Genomic DNA, 21,658 nt, shown 5'->3' with positions numbered 1-21,658 from the left:
AAGAGTGTGGGAGGTTTCCAAATAAAAATGACTTCATGTGCATCCTGATGAGTCCCTTCCCTCTGCTCAAGGGCTCAGCCAGAAGGAGTGTCCTACAGTCCTCACTGCTCACCAGCCTGTGTGAGTAGTTCTCTGGATGCTTCTGAGTTCTTTAACACGGTGGTTGCAGCAGCTCTGGCCTGAAACAAAACTTCTGCACTTCCTTGTTATTGTTGGATCCTTTCAATCTTAGTTTTACACAGAACACCTATGCTACCAGAATTGAACATTTTTTTCCAGAATGAAACCCATTTAATTTACATACATATCAGTTACAAGTGTCTGTCCAGTCTTTAATTGTTGGGTTTTAAATGTTTGGTCCATTTTTAAGGAACTAACATTATCACAATTTCTTATTGCACTGTTCTAGCTTAAGAATCCAGCTTTTGTGCAACAATTGCATTTACCTTGCTGTGTTTCATGACAAAAAGAGAAAATACTGAATTCAGCCTTATAAAGCTTCTGGCTTTTTTAGAGGTGGATTTTGTAATAATGCATCACTTCCTTCCTCTGTGTGCATGCCTTACGATCTTTCCTCATCTTTCTGGGTCAACTTCACCCTTCCACTGAAGAAACACTATGTTTCTCATAGGAAAAAAAAAAAAAAGAAGTTGTTACTATTAGCTCATGACACTTCAGAGTAAAAACAGAAATGAAAGTTCCACAGGCTCAAGTTTCACAAGGTTTCCTTCCTTACATTTCACACAATACAAGCATCTTCCTACTCCCAGTTTTTATCTGACACAGAAGATAATTACTCATCTTTCTCTCAGTTCTCTTCAAGAACAGTAGATGAGGTCTTAAGCCAAAGATCTCACTAGGATCGATTATAATGTGACCTTTGTAGATCTGTGAGTCTTTTATCCTGTTATTAAAGAAAAAAACAAAATATCCAAAATTAAATATTCCTATCAGCAGCACTAAAACTAGGCTCCAAGAATCAAATGGAAAAGCAGACTTGCCACCTCTGAGTTTTGCTGCCTTTGGTATACTGGAACACTAAAATGTGGGACTTAAACACTAGGTGTGTGCTTGGTCTGTTTTCAGCTGTTGGTGTTTCTTTCGCATGGCTCTGGAGCAGTTGTCACACTAACCCTACACTGCTGTTCTGCCCAGTGAGGTCCTCTTGTGAGGAGAGCTTTCCAAAGAGAAAGCTGGTGTTCCCAGTTACCATTGCCACACTCCCAGCATGAGCAGGAGGTGGAAAGAGAGGGGAAGCACAGTCAGACACGGTGCGTCGGCAAGGCTTCTGGAGGAAACCTGACTGTGTCCTGAAAAAGTAAAAACAGAGAAAGTTGACATGTAACTGGTATCTTGACAAGAAGTGTATTTGAAGTTTGTGTGATATATTTTACATAAATGCATTGATGGAAGCTTGTATAATCGTGTGAATTTTGGCTCATTTTCAAAATTCTACGTGTCAGTCTCTGTGTGTACAATCCAGAAAAACCAGTCTCAGGGTACTGTGACAAATATTTTTTTTCCCCCTTCATAGAAAAGGCACAAACTCTCAGCAGCAAAGAATAGAATTTCCTTTTCTGGATAACTAAGAACATTTTACTAAGAACATAAGAAATCCTGATAGAATAACTACAACTAAGAGAGTGCAAAATACATTGTAATTCTATCTACTCAGGGCCTGAGGAAGGCATCATGAATGAGAGTCCATGAATAGTGGTTGTAAGTACTAAAATGTCTATGCCACGAATGCTTAGGTGGTAGAGGCACTGTGTGCCACTACTGGTACATAAGCCACAAGGTGGACCCAGGGCACAGGTTGCACTTGGCACAGATAATATCTGCAACCTGTGCTGGATGTAGAACACAGGTTAAAATCACAACAACAATTGAACCCCTGATTTAAGCAGTAGAGAATTTTTCCTGTAGGTGTTTGGGTCCAAGTCCTTCCCTGGGAAGATCAAGCTGTATATTGTTTTCTATACCAATTTTTAGGCTATGGCATCATCTTTCAGTAAGTTGCTGCCGTTAGCTTATTGCTAATAGATGTGCTTCCTCCTGCTCTTCCTAGAAAGAAGTATGTGGTATTAACGGGTAAAGAGCAAGTAAACATTGGGTGTTCCTCAGTAACACTTTGAAATAAATGTAGGATTATATCAAGTCTCCTGGCCTCTTTAGACCTCTTCCAGGCCCAGGCACTTTCATTTTTCCCGTGAAAAAATTAAAACATGTTTTGATTGACCCAGCAGGACTCTAGAAAGAGACCCAGAAGGACATGAAAATTAGGCTCTTTAAAATAATTAGGAAAAGTAATCAATCCAGCAAATAACAGAAACAAAACAAGAAGGGAAGCAGATCAAAATTGTCTCTGTTTTGTATAAAAATAATACATATCTGCTGACCTGGCTATGATGACTGCAAAGTGTGAGAACTACTTCTGCATACAATGTCTTTCTTCTCAGCAGGTCATTTAACATTTCTAAGTCCCTTCCAAAATAACAACTAATAAAAACCAGATTCTCGTCCTCCCTTTCTTAAGAAATTGCTGAAAATAAATTTTAAAAATGGAACCACGGCTGAAAATTTTCTTTAGGTTAAACTGACCACACAAAAATTTTTTTTCTTTTTACAAAAAAAATATGGTTCAAAGGTTAGGGTTTTGGTCTTTCCTCCATCCCCAAGCTCCCCAACCTTCAGGTGTCTAAAGTGTGTGATTCAGTTTGTTCCTCTATAGAAAAGCTGAAAAACTCCCCCTTGTCCCAATCACTTCCTTTCCACACCCCCCCACACCCCCCCCCCCCCCCCCCAATGAAAATACCTTTTCATGGTAAGAAATAGTTTTTATGGGGGAAAAGTTGTTGGCCAAGTTAAACATCAATGCAACGTTCTTCTTTAAATACAGCCTTTTGGCTTTGAGAAAATTCCACTGCCCTAGTTGTTTTAGTCCTGCTCTAGCAGGAACGTTGGACTTGATGATCTTTGGAGGTCCCTTCCAACCACTGATATTCTGTGATTCAGTATACTTCTGCAGTCTAGGTCTAGGTGGAGATATTTTTCTCTGTCTGGAAAAGCTGTATTTTGCTAGATTCAGTAAGAGAGAACAAGCACTAAAAGTCTATTGGACTTTCTCTATTCACACGTTATAATTTCTCTATTGCATATTTTACCAATCTCGCAAATTCAAATTAAAGCACCTGATAATCACTTAGGAACTTAGCAGTTCAAGGAGTATTGCCTTACCAGAAGGGGTAACTGCCTCATCAATGATAGGTGGATCTGGAAAAAATAACACATGAATCAGAGGTTTTTTTGTTTGAGCCTAGGACAGAGAAAAGGTACTGATAACTAGTCTAAAGGTTAATGAAGTTTGGTTTTGGTTTTGGTTTTGTTTGGTTTGGTTGTTTTTTCTGAGAAAGAATACATTTATCAAACAAACTGAAAGTTCAAATATCATCACAGATTTAAAGTAAGAGACACCTCAGTGTTCCCAAATATTAGATAATAAAAACATTTTCATTCTGCAGTTTCAAACAACTTTTTTTTTCATGTTGAAAACTGCAAGCCTTTGCACTTTGAGATTTTCTGAACAGAAGTGTTTCACTTTGGATTTCAAAAAGATGTTTCTCCTGAGAAAGATGTGCATTAAAACAAAGACATTAAATGGTTTATATTACTTGAAAACGTTTTCTTTTTTTTTCTGTTTTAAGCAGATTTAAATATATGTGGTTAACGATAATGGAAGTTTCCAGCTGATGTATTCAAGCAAAACACCTTAAAAATCTATTATTGGTTTTCACTGTATCCCTTTTTTTTTTCAATTTGCTTTTTCATTTGGTCAACTGGTAAAGCCCAGTGCCCCATCATTCTGCTGGCCATGCTATTAGGTAATTCAGGTATGTTAGCTCAGTTGTTTGGCATTGTTCAAGCATGCGTTATGGTCTCATTCATTTTCCTAAGGAAGAAAAATAGTAATTCTGTTGCATGTGTCCAGCCTTGTCAGTGGATCTAGATTTTCCAGCTGCAAGGGAAAGGTAATCATCAACTGCCCGTCTTTCATCTGAAAGAGTCTATGGCCTGGACTTTGGAACCAAGTGCCAGAGATAAAACTAATCCTGTTTCACACACAGACTTACGTGCAAAAAATGAAATAAAATCTCTCATTCCTTAAAAATGATGAGGACCTTATGATTTGTTGTTTCCTGCAATGGGAGGGAAAGAAGCAGGCAGCTTCCTTTCAGGAGTCCTGCTGCTTCTGTGAATCATAGAATGGGTTGTGTTGGAAGGGACTTTGAAGATCATCTGGTTCCAATTCCCTGCATGGGCAGGGACACCTCCCACTAGACCAGGTTGCCCAAAGCCCCATCCAGCCAGGCCTTGAACATTTCCAGGGAATGGGCAGCCACAACATCCCTGGGCAACCTTTTCCAATGCCTCATCACCCTTACACTAAAGAATTTCTTCCTAATGTCTAACCTAAATCTCCCCTCTTCTACTATAAAACCATTACCCCTGGTCCTGTCACTACAGGCCCTTGTAAAAAGTTCCTTCCCAGCTTTCCTGTAGCACTTTCAGGTACTGGAAGGCTGCTATAAGGTCTTCTTGGAGCTTTCTCCAGGCTGAACAGCCCCAACTCTCAATCTGTCTTTATAAGAGAGGTGCTCCAGCCCTCTGATCATTTTTGTTGCCCTCCTCTGGACACGCTCCAAGAGCTCCACACCCTTCTTGTGCTGGGGGCACCAGAGCTGGATGCAGTACTCCAGGTGAGGTCTCACCAGGGCAGAGTGGAGGGGCAGAATCGCCTCTCTGGATCTGCTGGCCACACTTCTTTTGATGTAGCTCAGGGAATATGCTGTGCTGAAGCTTAGCAAAGAAGCAGGGTTTTTTCCTTCTCACTTAATTCTCCCAACAAAAGCAAGGAAAGGAGTGAAACTGAATGAAGATTTGCTTTAAAAACTGAAGTCATCCCAGTCAATGGCTTATATGTGGCTTGTCAGCTAGAAATGCTGCCCTCAACTCCCTCCTTCTGAACTAAAAAATAAATCTTACCTGATACAATGAGCTGAATTTTCGATTTCTGTGTTTCATCCCCAGTCTGTCTGTAGATGCAAGTATATATGGCTGTGTCCAGTAATTGGACATTGGAGATCTTTAAGGAAAAGTTACCATGCTTCATCTGGTCCAAAAAAAGACTGGTTCTGCCATGGTAGCTTTTGTTCTGGAACTTCAGTTCATCCTGCCCATTGTGAAAGAAGTGCACTATGACAGTGTCTATCTGCCAGTAGAGCTTTGAATTGGAAAGCGTCACCTTTCCAGGAGAGGTGGTGGTGCAAGGCAAAATGACAGTTTCTCCAACAAATGCGTGGCATGTTTTATCTGGTTGACCTAGAATACAAGACAATTTTTTCAGTGTCCAACAGAGCAAGAGTCACCAGGTTTCATTTGGCTTTATCACATCATTATCATCTCTCTTTCTCCCCCATGTCCTCCTGTTCCTAGCCAGACAGGACCAGCAGGTGCTGTGCCAGGACTGGGGGCCCTGAGTGCTCAATGCCTACCCAGCTGTGCAGCAGAAGAAATGTCTCTATGTGCAGGTTGCCTTCACTTTGTCAGTGTGGGTGCTGCTGGAGCTTGTCTCCTTAGCTGGTGATTTTTCTCCCACCTTCTGAGGATCTTAGTGTTTGAGTTCAAGTGTCAGATTTTCTTTTAATTAATTGGCCAGTTCACTAGAGGAGAAAGGGATGCAGGGAATTGAATATGGGCAGACATGACTAAGGAGGGCTTGGTTTTGTAGGAAGTCTGGCTGAAAAAAAGAAGCGTGAAAAGGGTGTTGTAGAGGCAAGAGAAAAATCCTGGATGGGTTTGGTTTTCTACAACTCCTGTTGCTCACCTGTCATATCATGGATCCGGATTTGTGCTAGAGGCCACATCTCCCTTCCCCTGTGACATCTTGCAACAGGTCTGACATAAAAGGGCTTTTTCCTGCTTGTCTGTCTGGGTGCACTCAAGGCTCTTGCAAACTCCTGTCCCTGGGTCTCACGTGCTCTTTGGTACTGTTATTGCCCCACTACCCCAGAAAGGAGGTCTGTCATTCCCACTTTAGGTAAATGACTTTTTTTGAGGTCTTAGGAAGACAGATACTTTGTACAGGTGGCCTGGACATTGGGCAGAGATGTTATCAACCTTGCCAACCACTTCCAGCACATGCAAGAACTGGGGTGAGGGTTGCTTGCTGGTGAATAGACAGGCTGCCAGGCAGGGCAGCAAGCCAGAGGTGGCTCACTTACACACACAGTTCATTCAATAACATTGATACTAATTAATATTTTCATAAATTCTTCCAAGTTAATTCAAAGTATAATAAAACTTGCACAGGTAGGGGAGTCTCCCACTAAGATGTGGAAAAACTTATGAGAGTGTGATGTTATATTTTCTAGGGGAAGACTGGAGCATGGGAGAAGGTTTCTATGCATTTATAAAGCATAGATAACTAGATATTTTCAGCACAAAGTGTGGGCTTAAATTAACATTTTGACCAAACATGTTTCATAAAATAATTTTATAAATTAAAATGCAGATTAATTAATATGGATGGAAAACTTTCATTCCCCAGCAGGGAGCAGAACAAAAGCAGCGTGAGTTTGTGATTGAGTCAGGAAGAAAAGCTAACATTCCCTGTGAAACAACTCAATCTGTTTTCATACATAAGGGGTAACTCATCACAACTAATTATGGAAATAAATGTTCCTGATTGTAGTGTAGTCATTTCTGTGTTCTAGGCCTGAACCAGCTCTGTGCATATATTGGGCTAAAAACCAAAGAGAGTTCCAGTTCCGCCTTGAAGTCTCTAACATCAGGCAAGGCTTAGATTTGTACACGTCTGTGCCTCTGTTTCCATATTAATCAGTGCCTGCTTTGAGGCTTGTTTGGTGTCACATTTTGTCCATCCAGACAGACATAAAAGCAGAAGGAAAAGCGTAATATAGAGACCCAAATTGCAGAGCCAAGCAAGTGTCTTGAATTAGAACTCTATAACCAAACATCAACTTTCTGTAATCTTTCAGATTTTTCAGCTGAAAATCCCAGTCTGCTTTTGCCCAACATTGTAAACTTTGAACTGGAAAAAAACATATCCCCAGTGCTATTTCTGGCTGCCAGTTGAAGGAGACTGTGCTAGCTGTGTTGAGAGCTCAGCCATTTTTGAGCTGGATCAATTGCTGACCAGGTTTTTCTTCTCAAGGGGAACCTGAATTACAACAGTATCTAAACAAGGACCTTTATTTATAACAAAGCTCAGCCTCCACTGTACCATACCTTTTCTGTCACAGCATATATGACCCTACATTTCCCAAGGAGTTTGCCTCAGCCCTGCAATGAGGTGCCTGGGCAGGGCCATTAGCTGTACCCAGCACACCTGGAAGGGCCACCGCCACCTGAGCAAGGACAAGGAAGGTGAGGGAGCAGCCTGAGACCTGTCCCTGAGCTGTTTGGGCCTGGGGAGCCTATGAGGCTGTGCTCACCAGAGCCTTTCCAAGGCAAGGCAGTATCTGAAAGCAGACTGCAGTTATGCCTGACCATTTTTAGCTAAGCACAGCAGGTAGATGAGTGTGCCTGAGGCTGCTGCACGTGTTTGGTAAGCCCTGGAGGAGTGAGCCTCCAGTAGGGCTTTCTGGTGGGAAGAGTCATAGAATCGTAGAATGCTTTGGGTTGGAAGGGGCCTTAAAGATCCTCTAGTTCCAACCCCCCTGCCATGGGTGGGGACATCATCCACTAGACCTGGCTGCTCAAAGGCCCTTCCAACAGGTTGCTGTTGGGAGGGAGAGTGCTTACAACATACGGTGTTGCACACGGATGATGAGAAGATAATCTTGAAATCAACAAAACTTGTAGCTCTGTTCAGAGAAGTGGACAATAAGCATTTGCTTAATGAGCAAAATACGGAGAGCAATCACTTCTAAATTTGATACTGATTTTAGAAGGGCATCTGTTTACTTTTTGGCCCTTTATTCTTTTTCTGAAGGTGGAGGACAGCAGTACCCAGCATATCTGAACGTAGCATAATCCTTCCTTTCCCATGATACACTGTACCAATCTTTTAACACCTGTGATGACTCTGTAAACACTCAAGGGGTTTGGCCCACTCTGCCCTACCTGCTTTCAGCTGGTAAAACCAGGCCAGCAGGAGGTAAAAAAGGAGATTTTGCTGGAGTTGTCTAGACCAGTAACAGGTGACTGAAATCTGGCTGCAATGAGTTATTTAACAGAGCTGCATGAGGTTTTCTGTAGATGGGAAGAACACACTTCTGGGTGCAAGTAAAAAAAAAAAAAAAAGGTGCCCTCATGGAAGCAAATCTTGTAGAAGAAGAGTAAAGTCATGCTGAAGACTGGTGATGCTGCACTGAGCTTCTTGCTGAGGCTACTGGATGCAGCAGGAGCTGTGGAAGCAGAGAGCTGCCTGGCCAGAAGGCTGAAGCAGCCAAGCAGTGAGTAGTGGGGCTGGTGGCAGGACCCCCTGAGAAGTGTGAACCAGGGTGAGTAGGGCTCATCTGAGCTACATGGCAAGTTTTGCATGTGGAAGGTGCTGTTCTCTACTTTGGGGAAAAAAAAAAATGTGTGTTGGCACGCAGCTTTCATTTGCAGCTTTAAGACTCAAACATAAAGTGAGATGAGTTTGCTTGGGTTTTTAAAAAAATGTATTTTTTTTGTGTGTGTTTGAAGTATTTCCCAAAAGCTTAGAAAATTCAAGGTGAATTTGAGTGTGCTTATGTAAGTAATCTGTACAATTCCTACAGTGAGAAAATACTGCTTTTGGATACTTCAGTGTCCAAAGTGTGGTGTAGGAAAGCTTATAAAGACAAGGCTTTTTCTTTTCTCTCTCCTAAGAGATGATCTAGGGTAATTATATTTGTTTATTAATTACATATTGTTTGTATGGGAGGAATCTGAGATGATGGTGGGCAGTCTAGAGTTTATGCTTTGTGGATAAGGCCTGGAAGTGGAGACATCTTGAGTAAGTCTCTCAAGTTCACTCTGGTTATATTAGCTCAGTTCTGATAGTAGAAAAACTAGTTTAATAGTGGAAGTAATGGATTAAGCAGAAAAATATTCTAGTGTTAGGAACATGACAACAAGGAATTTCTTGTATTGCTGAGTTCTTGTGAGCTCAAACTGAAGTGTGTTACCCTGACAAGGTAATATTATCTAATTCTTTACTGGTTTATGTATCACTTACATGCAAAGGTACTTTGGGGAGAGCAAGGGGCTGCTTAGAATCCCTCTTACTTACTCAGAAACACTTAATTTGAATTCCCTTTTTTTATGGAGTGAAAAAAAATGAGAGGAAAAAAAAAAGAGTCCAAGGGTAGTTGCAGGTGCCCTCAACTACTGAAAGTGCACATCTTGAGTGGTAATAGACTTTTCACACTGCTCTGGGGAGATACTTGAACATTTTCCCAGAAAGTGTCATTTGTGCTTCCAGAAGAGAGATTGAATAATTCCTGATGAAATGTAACCTGCTAAACCACCATAGTGCTTGGTAAAGGGGAGACACTTCTGGGCAAACAGACTAGTCTTGACCATACACACAGGTCTTGATATTGCTGAATTTAAACCTCATCTAAGGAAATCACAAGGAGTTGCCCTGCAGATTGTAGAGAACTCCCTCACCAGCACTTACTGGTATCTCTTTCATAGGGAAAATGATACCTAATCTAAATGTTGGAAACCCAACTCTGCTAGAACTTTGCGGAGTATGTGCAAAGGTTCAGGGAGAGGGACTGCTGCTGGGTGCCAGTCCTTTCACTTGGTTGTATCTGTAGTGAACCCAGCAACTTAATGAGTTTAAATACAAAAAACAGATGCAAGGCAGTTGGGGGATGTGAAGGATGAGATTCCAAGTCATTCTTAACATTATGGTAATGGTAGAGTATTTTTAAGGTTGTGGGTAGGATAAACTTTTTAGGTAGAGTTTTGTGAGCCTGAAACACTTTACCCTTGAAACCACTTCTTTCAGATGTAGAGGTTTATCTGGAGGTTATTTTCTATACTTGTAAACCTTGGACTGTCATTAAATATATTCAAAGCGAAGCATGTATTTGTTCTGTTTTGCTCCAAGATCATCGGTTTGCAGTTTGTGTAGTCACATGTAAATACTTCCACAAATTCCTAGAGGTGTATTATAGTATATTTACCTCTGGGCAGAGATGCAAACAGTAAGCAGGCAACCATCCGGAGAGCAGTCTCCCTAATAAAGTGAGAGAGAGAAATGCCAAATGACTTGTTAGAACACTACAGCAGAGATCAAAGACCTTTCCTCTGGCATAATTTATGCCTTTTTTGCAAATCCCTAATCTGTAGAGAGAAACTGGATACAAAATTGTCTGGGTTAGAATATCTGTCTTGTTTTGGTGTGGATTGTATCTCCTGCCTGTAGATTTAAGGTTTCTCAGTGGCTGTAATGGGATGGGTCTTCACTTTGTAACACCAGACCCATACTTCCCCTGTGTGTTCTCATACAGGCAAAGTTAATTGTATACAAGTAGTCATAGTTTGCTCTTGAAATTATTTTCTATTGGTAATTAAACAAAACTCCTGCACTCCCAAACTTCAGCTGCTTTGCAGCATAAGAAAAGTGCAGCTTACCATGTCATTTTTGTGCTTTCCCAGCCCTTAGAAGTTCCTTCCTGTCGTGACCTTCACCAGGTGTTCCAGCTGCTATTTCTGTCTCTGCAAAAGAGTGAAAGGCTCTTAATTTTTGTGGCCATAAGCATTTATTCAGAAGTGGGTAAGTTATTTACAAGTATTTTGATTACTGTGGTTCAGTCTGTTTTCTTTCACTCTGTGTATTATTATATACACTCTGTGCATAGTGGAGTGTATACAATAGTGTGTATTTACACTTTGAGTACACAGTTACAATACAGAGTGTGTTTATTTTCATGTGTAGGATCCATGTGAGTGTTTCTTTTCATGTGTAGGATCCAAGCCATGCACTGATTAGCCCTGAGCTTTCAACTCTGTGAGGAAATTCTTGTTTTATGGCCAGCTGAGATCAAAGGAGATGGTGACACCTAATGGATATTGTATTTATTAAGAGCTGTAGATATCATCCTTCAGACTACCAAATACCACCCAAGCTGCACATTTACCAGCAAAATACAGACATGAGCAAACAACCTATCAAGATGCTTCAAGGACCTCCTTTAAGGAAGCTGTTTAATCAGGTACTTTCTCAAAGAGGTAAAAAAAACCCCCACAACAAAAACAGAGTGAGGTGGGGAAGAATGTAGGGTTTGGGCTTCCTCTTCTCATCCTCATAGTATCTTGCAGCCTAGGCAGTGCAAGTATCTGAGTGATCATTCTTTGTCAGTGTGCTCCAGAGATAATGCTGATGGTGGAAACAATGGTTTAGCCAAGGTCCTCCTCCCACTGAGGCTACTTTGTCTGGGAAAGGTGTTGCTTGTTGCTCCTCGTGCAATAGTGCTTCCTAGGGTGAGCAAGACCAGAGAGCTGAGTGTGTTTCCCCCACTTCTCCTCATGTCCAAGCCCTGATTATGCTTCATTTACCAGCCCCTCCTGATACTTGGTTCAAGCCATTTGCCATCTTTGGCTTCTTTGACTTTAAAACTAGTGAGTTCTACATGTTTTCGAACTTCTCCTGTGGTTGCTTCCCTCCCTGTTTCGAGCAAGGGTATAAATGTATGCGAAGTCAGCTTATTCCATATGTGTTTCCTTTCTGCCTGCCTTTTGTAAATGGAACTGAGGCACTGCTGGCCACTCTTACATGCCTGACTAGTTCTCTGAGGTGCTTAGTGGAGTTAATCCTCCCTCTCAGCTTTGTACAGGTGTTCCACTCCACACAAGGCAGTTCTGCAAAACCACCAGGAGCAAGATTGTCTTGTGCTCTGGCACTGGGGCAAGAACAAGGTGGATCTGGAGGACCAGGGCTCCACACCATCTGGCTGTTAAGCAGCAGCTAGGTCTCTTTCCCAGGCTGAGGGAGGGTAGCCAGCAGCTGGTGCACTGTGGTGCTGCTGTGGTCATGCCTGCTCTCTCTGTAGGTAAAGGGTGTGCTTATGATATCTCCCTATGTAGAAAGAACTAAAAATTTGGTAGGTGTGGCCATCTAAGTGGTCTGTGTAGAAGTGCAGTAGCAGTAGACAGGAATGAGACAAAAGTCAGAGTTTCTAGAAGTGATGTCATTCTTCTGAAGAGTCAATTGTTTTATTAAAGTTTTTATTCTGACTCAAGAATGGCATGAAGTTGGTTGTTCCAGCCCAGATGGCTTGTTTGTATCTCTAGCTTTGGCTGGTTTCTTCCCACAAAGTCCTTGTGGTGTTTCTGGTTCTCACAAATGCCTTCACAAAAAGTCTTGGACTTGGAGGAAGTGGGATCAAACCTGAAATATCATGTGCAATTCAGATGCAGTTTGGACACTGAGCTCTCTTGCGATCCATGTGCTTTTTCTACTTCCCTACTCAAGTTTAAGTTTGTGCACAAAGAAGGAACAGGGCAAGTCTTGTTTTAGGAAGCAGAATTTAACTGCAGGAATGCTTCAGAGTGGTCTAGCTGGAGTACCTGACCCTTAATTTAGCTTAATCCAGTGCTGTTTAGTTGAAATAACTTTTTCTGGATTGAGCTGACTCTGCTTGGAACAACAACGTTTACAAAAAGCCTCCAGAAGGATTGTTCTTGGCAGACTGAAAGGAAGATCTGTTCCTGTCTTAGCAGTTCAGCTGGTGTAAGATGTTTCAATCACCACATGGATCATAATTTAAAATAATTAGTTTCTATTGGATATTTCACTTTTCCTTATTTTTAAGTGCTGGTTTAAATAAAATGGGTGTTTAGAAAACTAACATATAATTGTTTTCTGTGTAAATTTTTTCAAATCTAAAAGTTGCTTCATTCACTGTTCACTTGAATCTGACAAAGGAATTATTTACAACTTTTATTTTTGAGGTTAAAGCAATTAACTGAGTATGGCTATGCATTGAAGAATCACTTCCTGAAGGATTAAAATACTATATAATAACTTTCTAACACAGTAACCTACCTGAAATAACTTAGGCATGTGATGTAATTAAAGTTTATGATTAAATTGTGAAACTCTGAACTTCTTGGCAATGTCTCTGTCATCCAACTCTTGTGCCAAGTGTGCAAGGCCATTGACTAAACACATTAGCTCAGCCTGCAATAAAATGACATTAATTAAGCAAGTAACCAAATGTTCCCAGTGTCTGCAGAATAACAGGACTTTGTATCCTAAATAAATTTGATTCAAGTTGTCTCTTTCCAGTGCAGGAGAGGTGGGTGTGAGAAAGGGTCTAAATGCTACTGCTGAAGGCTCTTGGAGCACTAAAACTCTCCTTTCAAAATAAGTTAAGAAAATAGGCTCTTTTGTGTGGGTTGTTCTTTGTTTGTCTGTTTGTTTGTGGGTTTTTTTGTTTTGTTTTTTCTTGCCATAACCTTGCTCTCAATCCTGTGGGCAGCTGTTTGACCATCAGGGATGGTGCAGCTGGAGTGTGACCCACCTGGGCTCATACAGTGGGCAGCAGTTCTGGTGGCTTAATGGCCAGGTGATGGTACCAGAAACACCTGCCAGTTCCAGTGATCAATCCAGCAATGGCAGGTAGTCCCAGTGTGCTTATATACTTGCACTGCAAAGAATGATCAGTTTGGGATCTAGACCTGAAAGGACCAGGGAAATTAAAATCTAAAGGAGGATTGTGAGAGGCTATTATGGGATGATGAGCTGAAGGAGGGTGCTGGCCAGGGCAGGGACTGAGATGCTACGCTGGAACTCTTGATATAGAGGAGGTACCTCTGTGTGGTGACCACAAAGTGTGACACTGATTTAAAAGTCATTGTGAACTAAGTGGATGTGACAATTTGGATGTTGTGTTGAAAGCACTGATTTTCTTGCCAGATCTTCTGCTTCATTTGCCAACTGCCAGTACTGGCTGAGTAACGCAGGTAATGCAGCTGTGCACTGAGTGAGTGGTGATACAAGCTGAAACAGGCACCAGCTGGAGAAGACAGTAGTAATCCTGAAAGGATTTGCCAAAATCGCCTAGCAGATGAATGGAGACCAGTGCCAAGAAGGAAACTGCTTGTTATGCACCTGGCAAAGATAGTCACAGATAGTTTCTTCCAGTGTTTTTGCTTTTAAGACCAGATTTATGTGAGCTGACTGTCATTACTGATGCTTGTAGGAGGACAAGGGAACATTTCTCCACAACTTTGTGAAATCCTGAGAGCACTTTGAGCTGAGAAATTTTGCCTTACTGTTCCTTATTCCCACAAAGGCAATTTCTGTAATTTCTTTAAATGCTTGCTGCTCATGTAAGTATACAGCTCTTTTACCTTTAGGCGAAAGCTGATGAGTGAGCTTGCAAGTGGAAATTACTATCTGGCTTCTTAGAGAAAGTTCTTACAGTGCAACAATCTGCACCGAAACTGGGTGATTACTTTTCATCTTGTCTGAAAGCAATCTGCAAACAAGCATGAGGCATCATTTAGAGACCTGCCCTATAATTAGTTCAAGGAAAGATATTTAAGAGATCTCGGTGATGCTAGCATGTATCAAAAAAATGGCAATGGCACTATCTTCTAGGACTTTTTTTGAAATAAAGCAAAAAAAAAATTGAAATTTGAAAGCAGTCTTCTAAGCATTTGTGAGTGGTGGTAGGTAGTTTTTCAGTAGCTAACTGTTGTGTGATTCACCCTCTCCGCTCAAGGCGGTGAGAAGAAATGCCCTTTGCTTCCTGGGAGAATGTCTGGGACTTCAGGCTGCAAAACGTGCTGGTGGTGCACTGTAGCAAATGTCATGTACCTGTGAGGGTGCCTGGGCTGATTTTCATCTTTCTTTGTGTTAGCATAGTTTACAACTGTTCAAAACTCTCCAACCTTGTCCTTATCTGCTGTTCACTGCAGTGTTGTGTACTCTGATTATGCTCCCTCTCTTTCCTCCCTGTGATCCAGTCACATGCTGTGGAGAGTGTGGGTGTGTGATGGGTGGGGTGCTGGCTTTGGGGTGCTTATGTTTCCCTATGCTGCTGGAAATTCCCGTTGCCTATTTAAGGCTTTTTGTGGGCTACAGTCAGGCTCTGAGGACCAAAAGGTTGTTGTCAAATGCATATCTAATCTGAAAAGTTCTTGGGGATAAACAACAAATTACTTGCTCCCAGTGGAAAGCTGCAGCCCATACAGAGTACTGCAGGAGGAACTTACACACTTTCCTCTGGCTTTGAATGTATAGTTTTAGTAAGGAGGAATTTATAGAAATAAAATGTTAAACATATTTTATAGTTTATACCTGATCAGAGTTTCCAGGATTGAAACACGTAACCACCCTACCGAAGGTTTGGAGGAAAATAGTAAAAACTCTGGATGTGCCTGGCCAAAATGGGAGTGTGTACGAGGCAGTGCACTTGAGAAACTGGAATCCTCAGGGAATTGGACTTTATTTTCATTTCAGAATAACCTTTCTAATAGCCCTCAGACAAAACTGACGTTGTTTGTGGCTTTGCAAAATGAAAAGGTTTGGGTGGCTCAGGGGAGTGATGCTAAATACAGTGTGGTTTCATTTCAAGTTTCAGAAGGAAGGAAGCATGCTCTTGGTATGCAAGAGCAGAATTTCACACTGATTAAATAATGCTACAATCCTGGGAGTATTTGGTGGCTTCATGTTATGTTTTGTCTTATTGAATCCTCAGGCCATCAAGATCCATGCCTCCAGTGGTCATTTCTGAGGACTTTTGTGTTTGTCATCTGTTTGATTCCCTTGGGTGAAAGTCCAGGAACTACAGGCAGAGCTGTCCAGAGATCCCAGAAGGACATTGTGTCACTGCTGCCTGCAGAGTCTGTGTGAGGCAGTTTTGCATGGCCAACTGTCTGTGATTTTTTCAGTAGTGGGCTCTCATCCCATTCTCTTAAAACATGTTTTATGCTCTGTGTAACACCTGTGCTAGATAGGTTTTCAAGGGAATGCTGCTCCATTATAGAATGGTAGGGCAGTGCCTTTCATTTACTTTCTTTCTACTGGAAAGACTCTTGACTGAGGGAGTGTTTTCTGCCTTCCAAATCCCTAGCAAGTATTCCCAACCCCACATATTCCTGTCTTGCAAACTCTAAGTCCTCTTGGGTCTCTGAGTGCAGCAGACTTGATGCTGTCTAGGTGAAAGGTCAGGAAGCACAGCCTGAGGAGCAGTAGTGTATCCCACTCTTTGCCTGGCCTTGTGCTTACTGGGTGAGACTTACTCCCTATGACTAAGTGCTGTGTGGTGGTCTCACGCCCTTTTAAGAAACCTTTAAAGAGAAACCAAAAAGTTATTGTTCCTTTTTATGTCTTTCTGACAGATCCCCCCAAAGTTATTATTTTTCTCAATTCCTTTTTGCTTTTCTGTGAGTTTCCACTGCTCTTTTTCTGCCAATTCTGACAAAATGTGTTTTTCTCTTTTGATGAATAAATTCTTCTCAAGAATAAAGAGCCATTATTTCTATAGATTGCAGTTACATGAAAAAGGTTTAGGGGTGTGTGTGTAAGTCTTGTTTTTTTACAAGACTTAAAGCCTTGAAGTAGATCACAAGTGACAATGGAGAAAGAGACAAGACTGAATCAATATTGTGTTGTATTTTTTTTCTGACTCTAGAATCAGTTCCTCTCTGAATATCTGGTTGTAGTACTCTGGAGAACATCTTATTTTACTGTTGTTTGACCTCTGAAGATAGAGGTATTGTTGAGTAAAATGTTAACATGGAAAAAGCTAATTTTTCATTCCTCACTGTGTTTTTTGTTCTGGCATCTACTCGAACTGACCCTTAAATTTGTGGCATTACCTGATTCTGGACCACTCTATTCAACAACCAAATGGCTAAGCTTGCACTTAGACTCACTTAAGTGAGAAGTCATGAAGACAGTAAGATAACTGATGTCAGTAAAAATTTGTGTTGGATTAATACAGCACTGGCTGATACCAGTAGTTCTAAAGTGGATAATCTGAAGCTAGGTGTGAAAATTATTTTTTAAGTAAGATGATCCAGTTTGCATTAGTAATACTACTTGGACCTGTGAGATCAACTTCTGTGAAAGTGGCTCTCAGTGGATGCCTACTTATTGCTATAACCACTAAAAGATTGTCAGCCCTCTTACTGCCTGTGGGTGTGTGTGAGGTTTCAAGTTCTTGCTGACCATAAACTGAGGAGAAACTTTGGTAGGCTGTATTGGCATAGGAGAGAAGATAGGTGAAATAGTTATCTTGCTGCCATTCCTCTAGTCCTCTCAAGTACCTAAACATTTTTTTCTTTAGCTAATATGTCAAGTGAATCTTTGTAAGTAGCTCCTCATAAACCAGATGCAGGCAAGAAGAACCAAAATGGGTTGAAATACATGGGAAGTACTTACATGTTATGGGTGTGGCTGACAGGTATTTCTCCTTGCTCTTTTGTATCTGATTTCTGGCCTTCCTCTCCCACTGTAGTTAGAATTTGCCTCAAGGGCTATTGTGCAATCTGGATTAGAGATTCCATATGTAAAACAACTATTTCTTATTGAAGGACCGGATTGTTAAATGTTGTTGAATCTCTTGTAGAAACATCCCTACACTGAAATACCTCCACCTAGATTAAACTTCTGCAGAGTTTGCAGCTCCATCATTCAATGGGCCAAGCTCACCACTTTGCATCTACATTGGAAATCTTATGATTATTTGAATTTTTCCTTTGTTACTATGTCCCTACAGAGGGACAAGGACTTCCCAGTACATGCACAGCCACACATGGATAGAGCTGGTTCAGGCATCTTGGAAAAGCAAGCTACAAGAGGATACTGCTGCTAGAAATCAGGAGCAAGTCTAGCAGATGGCAAAGCGATGGGTGACATGGGCTGCTGCCTCCTGCTTCGGAGGGATGGGCATAGCAGGAGCAGCAGCTGCCTTGTGCTTCTAAGCTCCAGCCAGTCACCAGCCCTCTGGTTCAGCTGGGCTATTTGCGATTTAAGTGAGACCATATTTTGCCTGCATCTCAATCTAGGCCTTCTTTTCTCCAAACACTGAAGTAGGTGTGTTGTCTGACCTTGACTCCTTGCTTAGTACCTGGGATATCTCAGCAGTCTTTGATTTCTTCAACTGCTTACAGCTGATAAAAGGAATCACATTCATGAGTTTTAGACTTATCTTTGCTCTCAATCCCATCTGTATAGTGTCTTGATGTAGTGCAGGTGAAGGACCATGAAATATAGGGAGGATATAACCCAAGAAGGATTTAGTTACTGGACACAAAGTAAGAACAGTATTGAGATACATATAGTAAACTCAATGCAGGAAAAAGAGAATCTCTTTTTAAAAAAACTGACTGTCAGCATTTAGTGTAATGGTTTTATGAATATTTGTAATGATTGCTCAATATATTATCCACTTTACAAATGTTTTTTTCCTGTTCAGTTAACAGTTATCTTTCACACCAAGCCAGGATTATAAAATCCCCTTGGCAAATGTCATCAGTCCAAAGAAGGAAAGAAGAAAACTCCTGTGCTTTGAACTTTCAAATTCATGTAGTGGATGAAGCCTGGTCACAAGGGAAAGGAAGAAAGGGAAATTCTTGGGGACTTTCCTAGGAAGCAGAAGGGAAACTATTTCAGGCTCAAGAGACAGCTCTGAGCTGATGGGATAGTCTATGAAATGTCTTTACTTTTATTCAATGCCTTATCTAGGAGGAAGTAATGCCACTAATGCCAGAGAATTTCCATTCTTCAAAATTGCTTTCCAGCTCTGTAGTGTCAGAACAGGGAAAATCCAAGCCAGCAGATATTTATTTTTGCTGGTATCTGTTGCTGTAAGCTCAAGGACAGCCAGTTGCTTTGCAGGATTGCAAGTTTCTCTTCTTTTAGCTATATTAATTTTACATATTGTACAAACCAGCTTTCTTCAAGACAAGATTATGATATTAGTGGGATATATACACAATTCCATCAAGATACAATAGTTGAATTATTTTTTCTCTATCAGACCTATTACTAGATGATACATTCCTCTGACTCAGAACCCTACAATCAATTAGATTCATATATCCTGACAGGTGAGAAGAGGAAGACAGCCTTGGAGCAGATGAAGTTCAGAAAATACTTAGTGTTCTCTAGGGAGGTTTTAAGTATTCATCAACAAAGTGGTGAGCCTCACAGGTCAATGGGGCTAATTAGGAGACAATGCTGTGGTAGTTGCTGCATTGGACATGGAAACACTGGGAATGATGGGTCTTAAAATGGAAGCTCAGATGTTAGGATGAGAGGAAAAAAATAAACTGAGGCTAGCCAAGGTTGGCTTAACTTGTCTTTGCTCTTCCCCAGAGAATGATTTTGCAACTGAACTGACCGAGCTCCATGCTGAGCACATCACTGAGGACTTGTACACCTAGAAGACAAACTCTGTTTCAGTGGCTCCTCTGAGTGAGAGGAACAGCTTGAATCACATCCTGCGTTTTTCTACGAATTTACAAAATGCAGTTTGGTGAACATGCTGATAAGCAGTTGTTCATCATAAAGTCTTTATAGCCCTGGAACAAACCCTGAGGCTAATCACTGTTATTAATTAACATAGATTTCAGAGCTAATGAACTGAAAGGAGTGAGTCTGTCTGAGCCAGTATCTTCTAGGAGCCTTGCTCTGTTAAAGCAAAAGTGAAGGTGTCTGGGTTTTATCTGTGGATTGTTGTCTTTCAGGTATCCCAAACAGACCTGTAGCTGCAGTTTGTGAGAACTTCTTGAGGAGGGAGGAACTGTTTATAGAACTTTTCCTGAGAGTAATTTACCACATGTGGTATGGACCACATGAACCCTAACAAAGTATCTCTAATATTCCTGTATGTTCTGGTTAAGTGCACTGAATGTAAATTACTAAGAAAAGGGAGGGTCATTCCCTTCTCCAGGAGCTCGTCTTGGCCTTTTCCATAGTTACCCAGTCAAAGCACAAATACTCATGGAATGCCTTAGGCTGGTAAAAAACCCTAGTGTTTCAAGAGTCCTCAAACCAGTGACAAAAATAAGGCATACAGTTGCCAAATATTACAGGCTTAAACCTGCTCTCCTCCTCCCAATGGAATTGTCTACCCAACCCAGACATTTTGAAAATATTTACAAAGCTGAAGCCTACACGCTTTTTTAAGCCTAGCTGCTCTAGTATGAGAGCAGAAAGTTTCTAGTTGTATGGCTGATGCAAACATGAGAATGTTAATGTCCAGTTAACCTCTGTCCATTGGAGATAGACACAAATAGGCTTCTAAATGAGGATGCCTAAAAGCTCCTGTAAGCATTTCGTGCTTGTTTTGCTAAGCTGTAAATAATTGTTCTGAGTGGAGAATGGTCATACATTGAGTTAATGGGATGTACGCATATTATACAAAACTTGGGCATCTTAAGACAATTCTGTTTTCCTCAGGTGTTGGAGGGATCTAGACTATTGGCTTGAGATCTGAGATGTACTTATAGTCTGAAGAAAATATCTTGAGCAGTCCATTTGTATACATAGGAAAAAGAAGAAATGGAGTTCATAAGCACTTCCTGCAGGCCCTCTACTCTAATGTTTCTCAGTCGTCTTAAATATTTTGAGTTTTGTTGCTAATGCTCCGTTCAGATCTAGGTCTGCCAAATCAGATAACAATCTGAAGTGCCCATCTCAAGCATTGTAAGCGTGATCGGATCTTGTCTCATTCTTGTCCCACCAGCAAAAGTGCTTTTCTTTCATAAATGCAATAGCATTGCATTTTTTACCCCCATCTGTAATCATGACCACACAGAGCAAGGTGCTGGCTCCTTTTCAAAGTAGCAAGCTTGGGGTTTGGAAGCAAAGAAAGCAACTCCTTTCCATCAAAGCACTCTGAAAAACCACTTGTGTTACTTCCTATAGATGTATTTTTGCTCAGAACTATGGCAAAAGAAAAATCCTCCCCCTTACCATTTCTGACAACAGTCCCCTATTCTTCCTATGTCTGTGCGTATGCACTTAATTTTCACATGTTGCCTGCTCTGTCCTTTAGGTATATGTGAAGAACCTACTGCAGGTTTTTTCATTATGGTTAACTGTGCATGTGTCTTGGGGGGACAGATGTATGTGCGTGTGTCTTTTCCTTTTTCTGTGGTGGTTCAGTGTTTTGACTTTCCTATTGGAGACTGTAGGGCTGTACTTGGCTGAAGTGTTTCTTTTCCAGAATTGAAAGATGACTCTCAGCTCTATGGTTTGTTGGTTTGGGTTTTTTTTTGTGGGGGTTTTTTTGTTCTTTAACAATCCAAACCTACCTCCTCCCATTCCTTCTCTTCCTATTCCCCCAGTGGATTACTCTGCTGTACCAGGGTCTCTTGCCCCAGCAGAAAGCATAGAAACAGCCGAAGATGGAAGCCATAATTTCTTATGTTGTCACATTTCTTACTGCAACATGTGCAGATTCTGTGACTTTGTTTTCCTATAGCAAATTGGCACTGGCAGCCCTGCAAGCCCTCATCTTTACAGGACACAACTAATTTCTTCTTTCCCCTCTCCCTTTTAATTTTAAATATTCTGCTCCATAGAGTGTATGGCTGCTGGCTGATGTGCTAACATGTTTTGAACTGATACTGGGTTAGACCTTGTGTGCTTCTCGACAGTGGCTCTAACAGCTCTATCACAACTGTGGCAGTG

At 41.2% G+C, this 21,658-nt stretch overlaps 1 protein-coding gene across 1 annotated transcript in view; it reads right to left on the bottom strand.

The window, feature by feature from the left end:
* Positions 1-1,776: 1,776 nt before the first annotated feature.
* ICOSLG (inducible T-cell co-stimulator ligand) overlaps positions 1,777-21,658 on the bottom strand; it is a 64,913-nt gene continuing 45,031 nt past the window's right edge. The window contains exons 6-8 of the mRNA XM_009998108.1: positions 5,044-5,379; positions 3,238-3,273; positions 1,777-1,850 (exon numbers count right to left, since the gene is read on the bottom strand). Of these exons, the coding sequence (XP_009996410.1) occupies positions 1,777-1,850; positions 3,238-3,273; positions 5,044-5,379 (446 nt within the window). The remainder of the gene's footprint in view (positions 1,851-3,237; positions 3,274-5,043; positions 5,380-21,658) is intronic.

The sequence above is a fragment of the Chaetura pelagica genome, unplaced genomic scaffold (genome assembly GCF_000747805.2).
Source record: "Chaetura pelagica isolate M959 unplaced genomic scaffold, ChaPel_1.0 scaffold360, whole genome shotgun sequence".
Taxonomy (NCBI): domain Eukaryota; kingdom Metazoa; phylum Chordata; class Aves; order Apodiformes; family Apodidae; genus Chaetura; species Chaetura pelagica.
The sequence above is the reverse complement of the archived record's forward strand: the minus strand, read 5'-3'. Positions and strand labels throughout refer to the sequence as shown.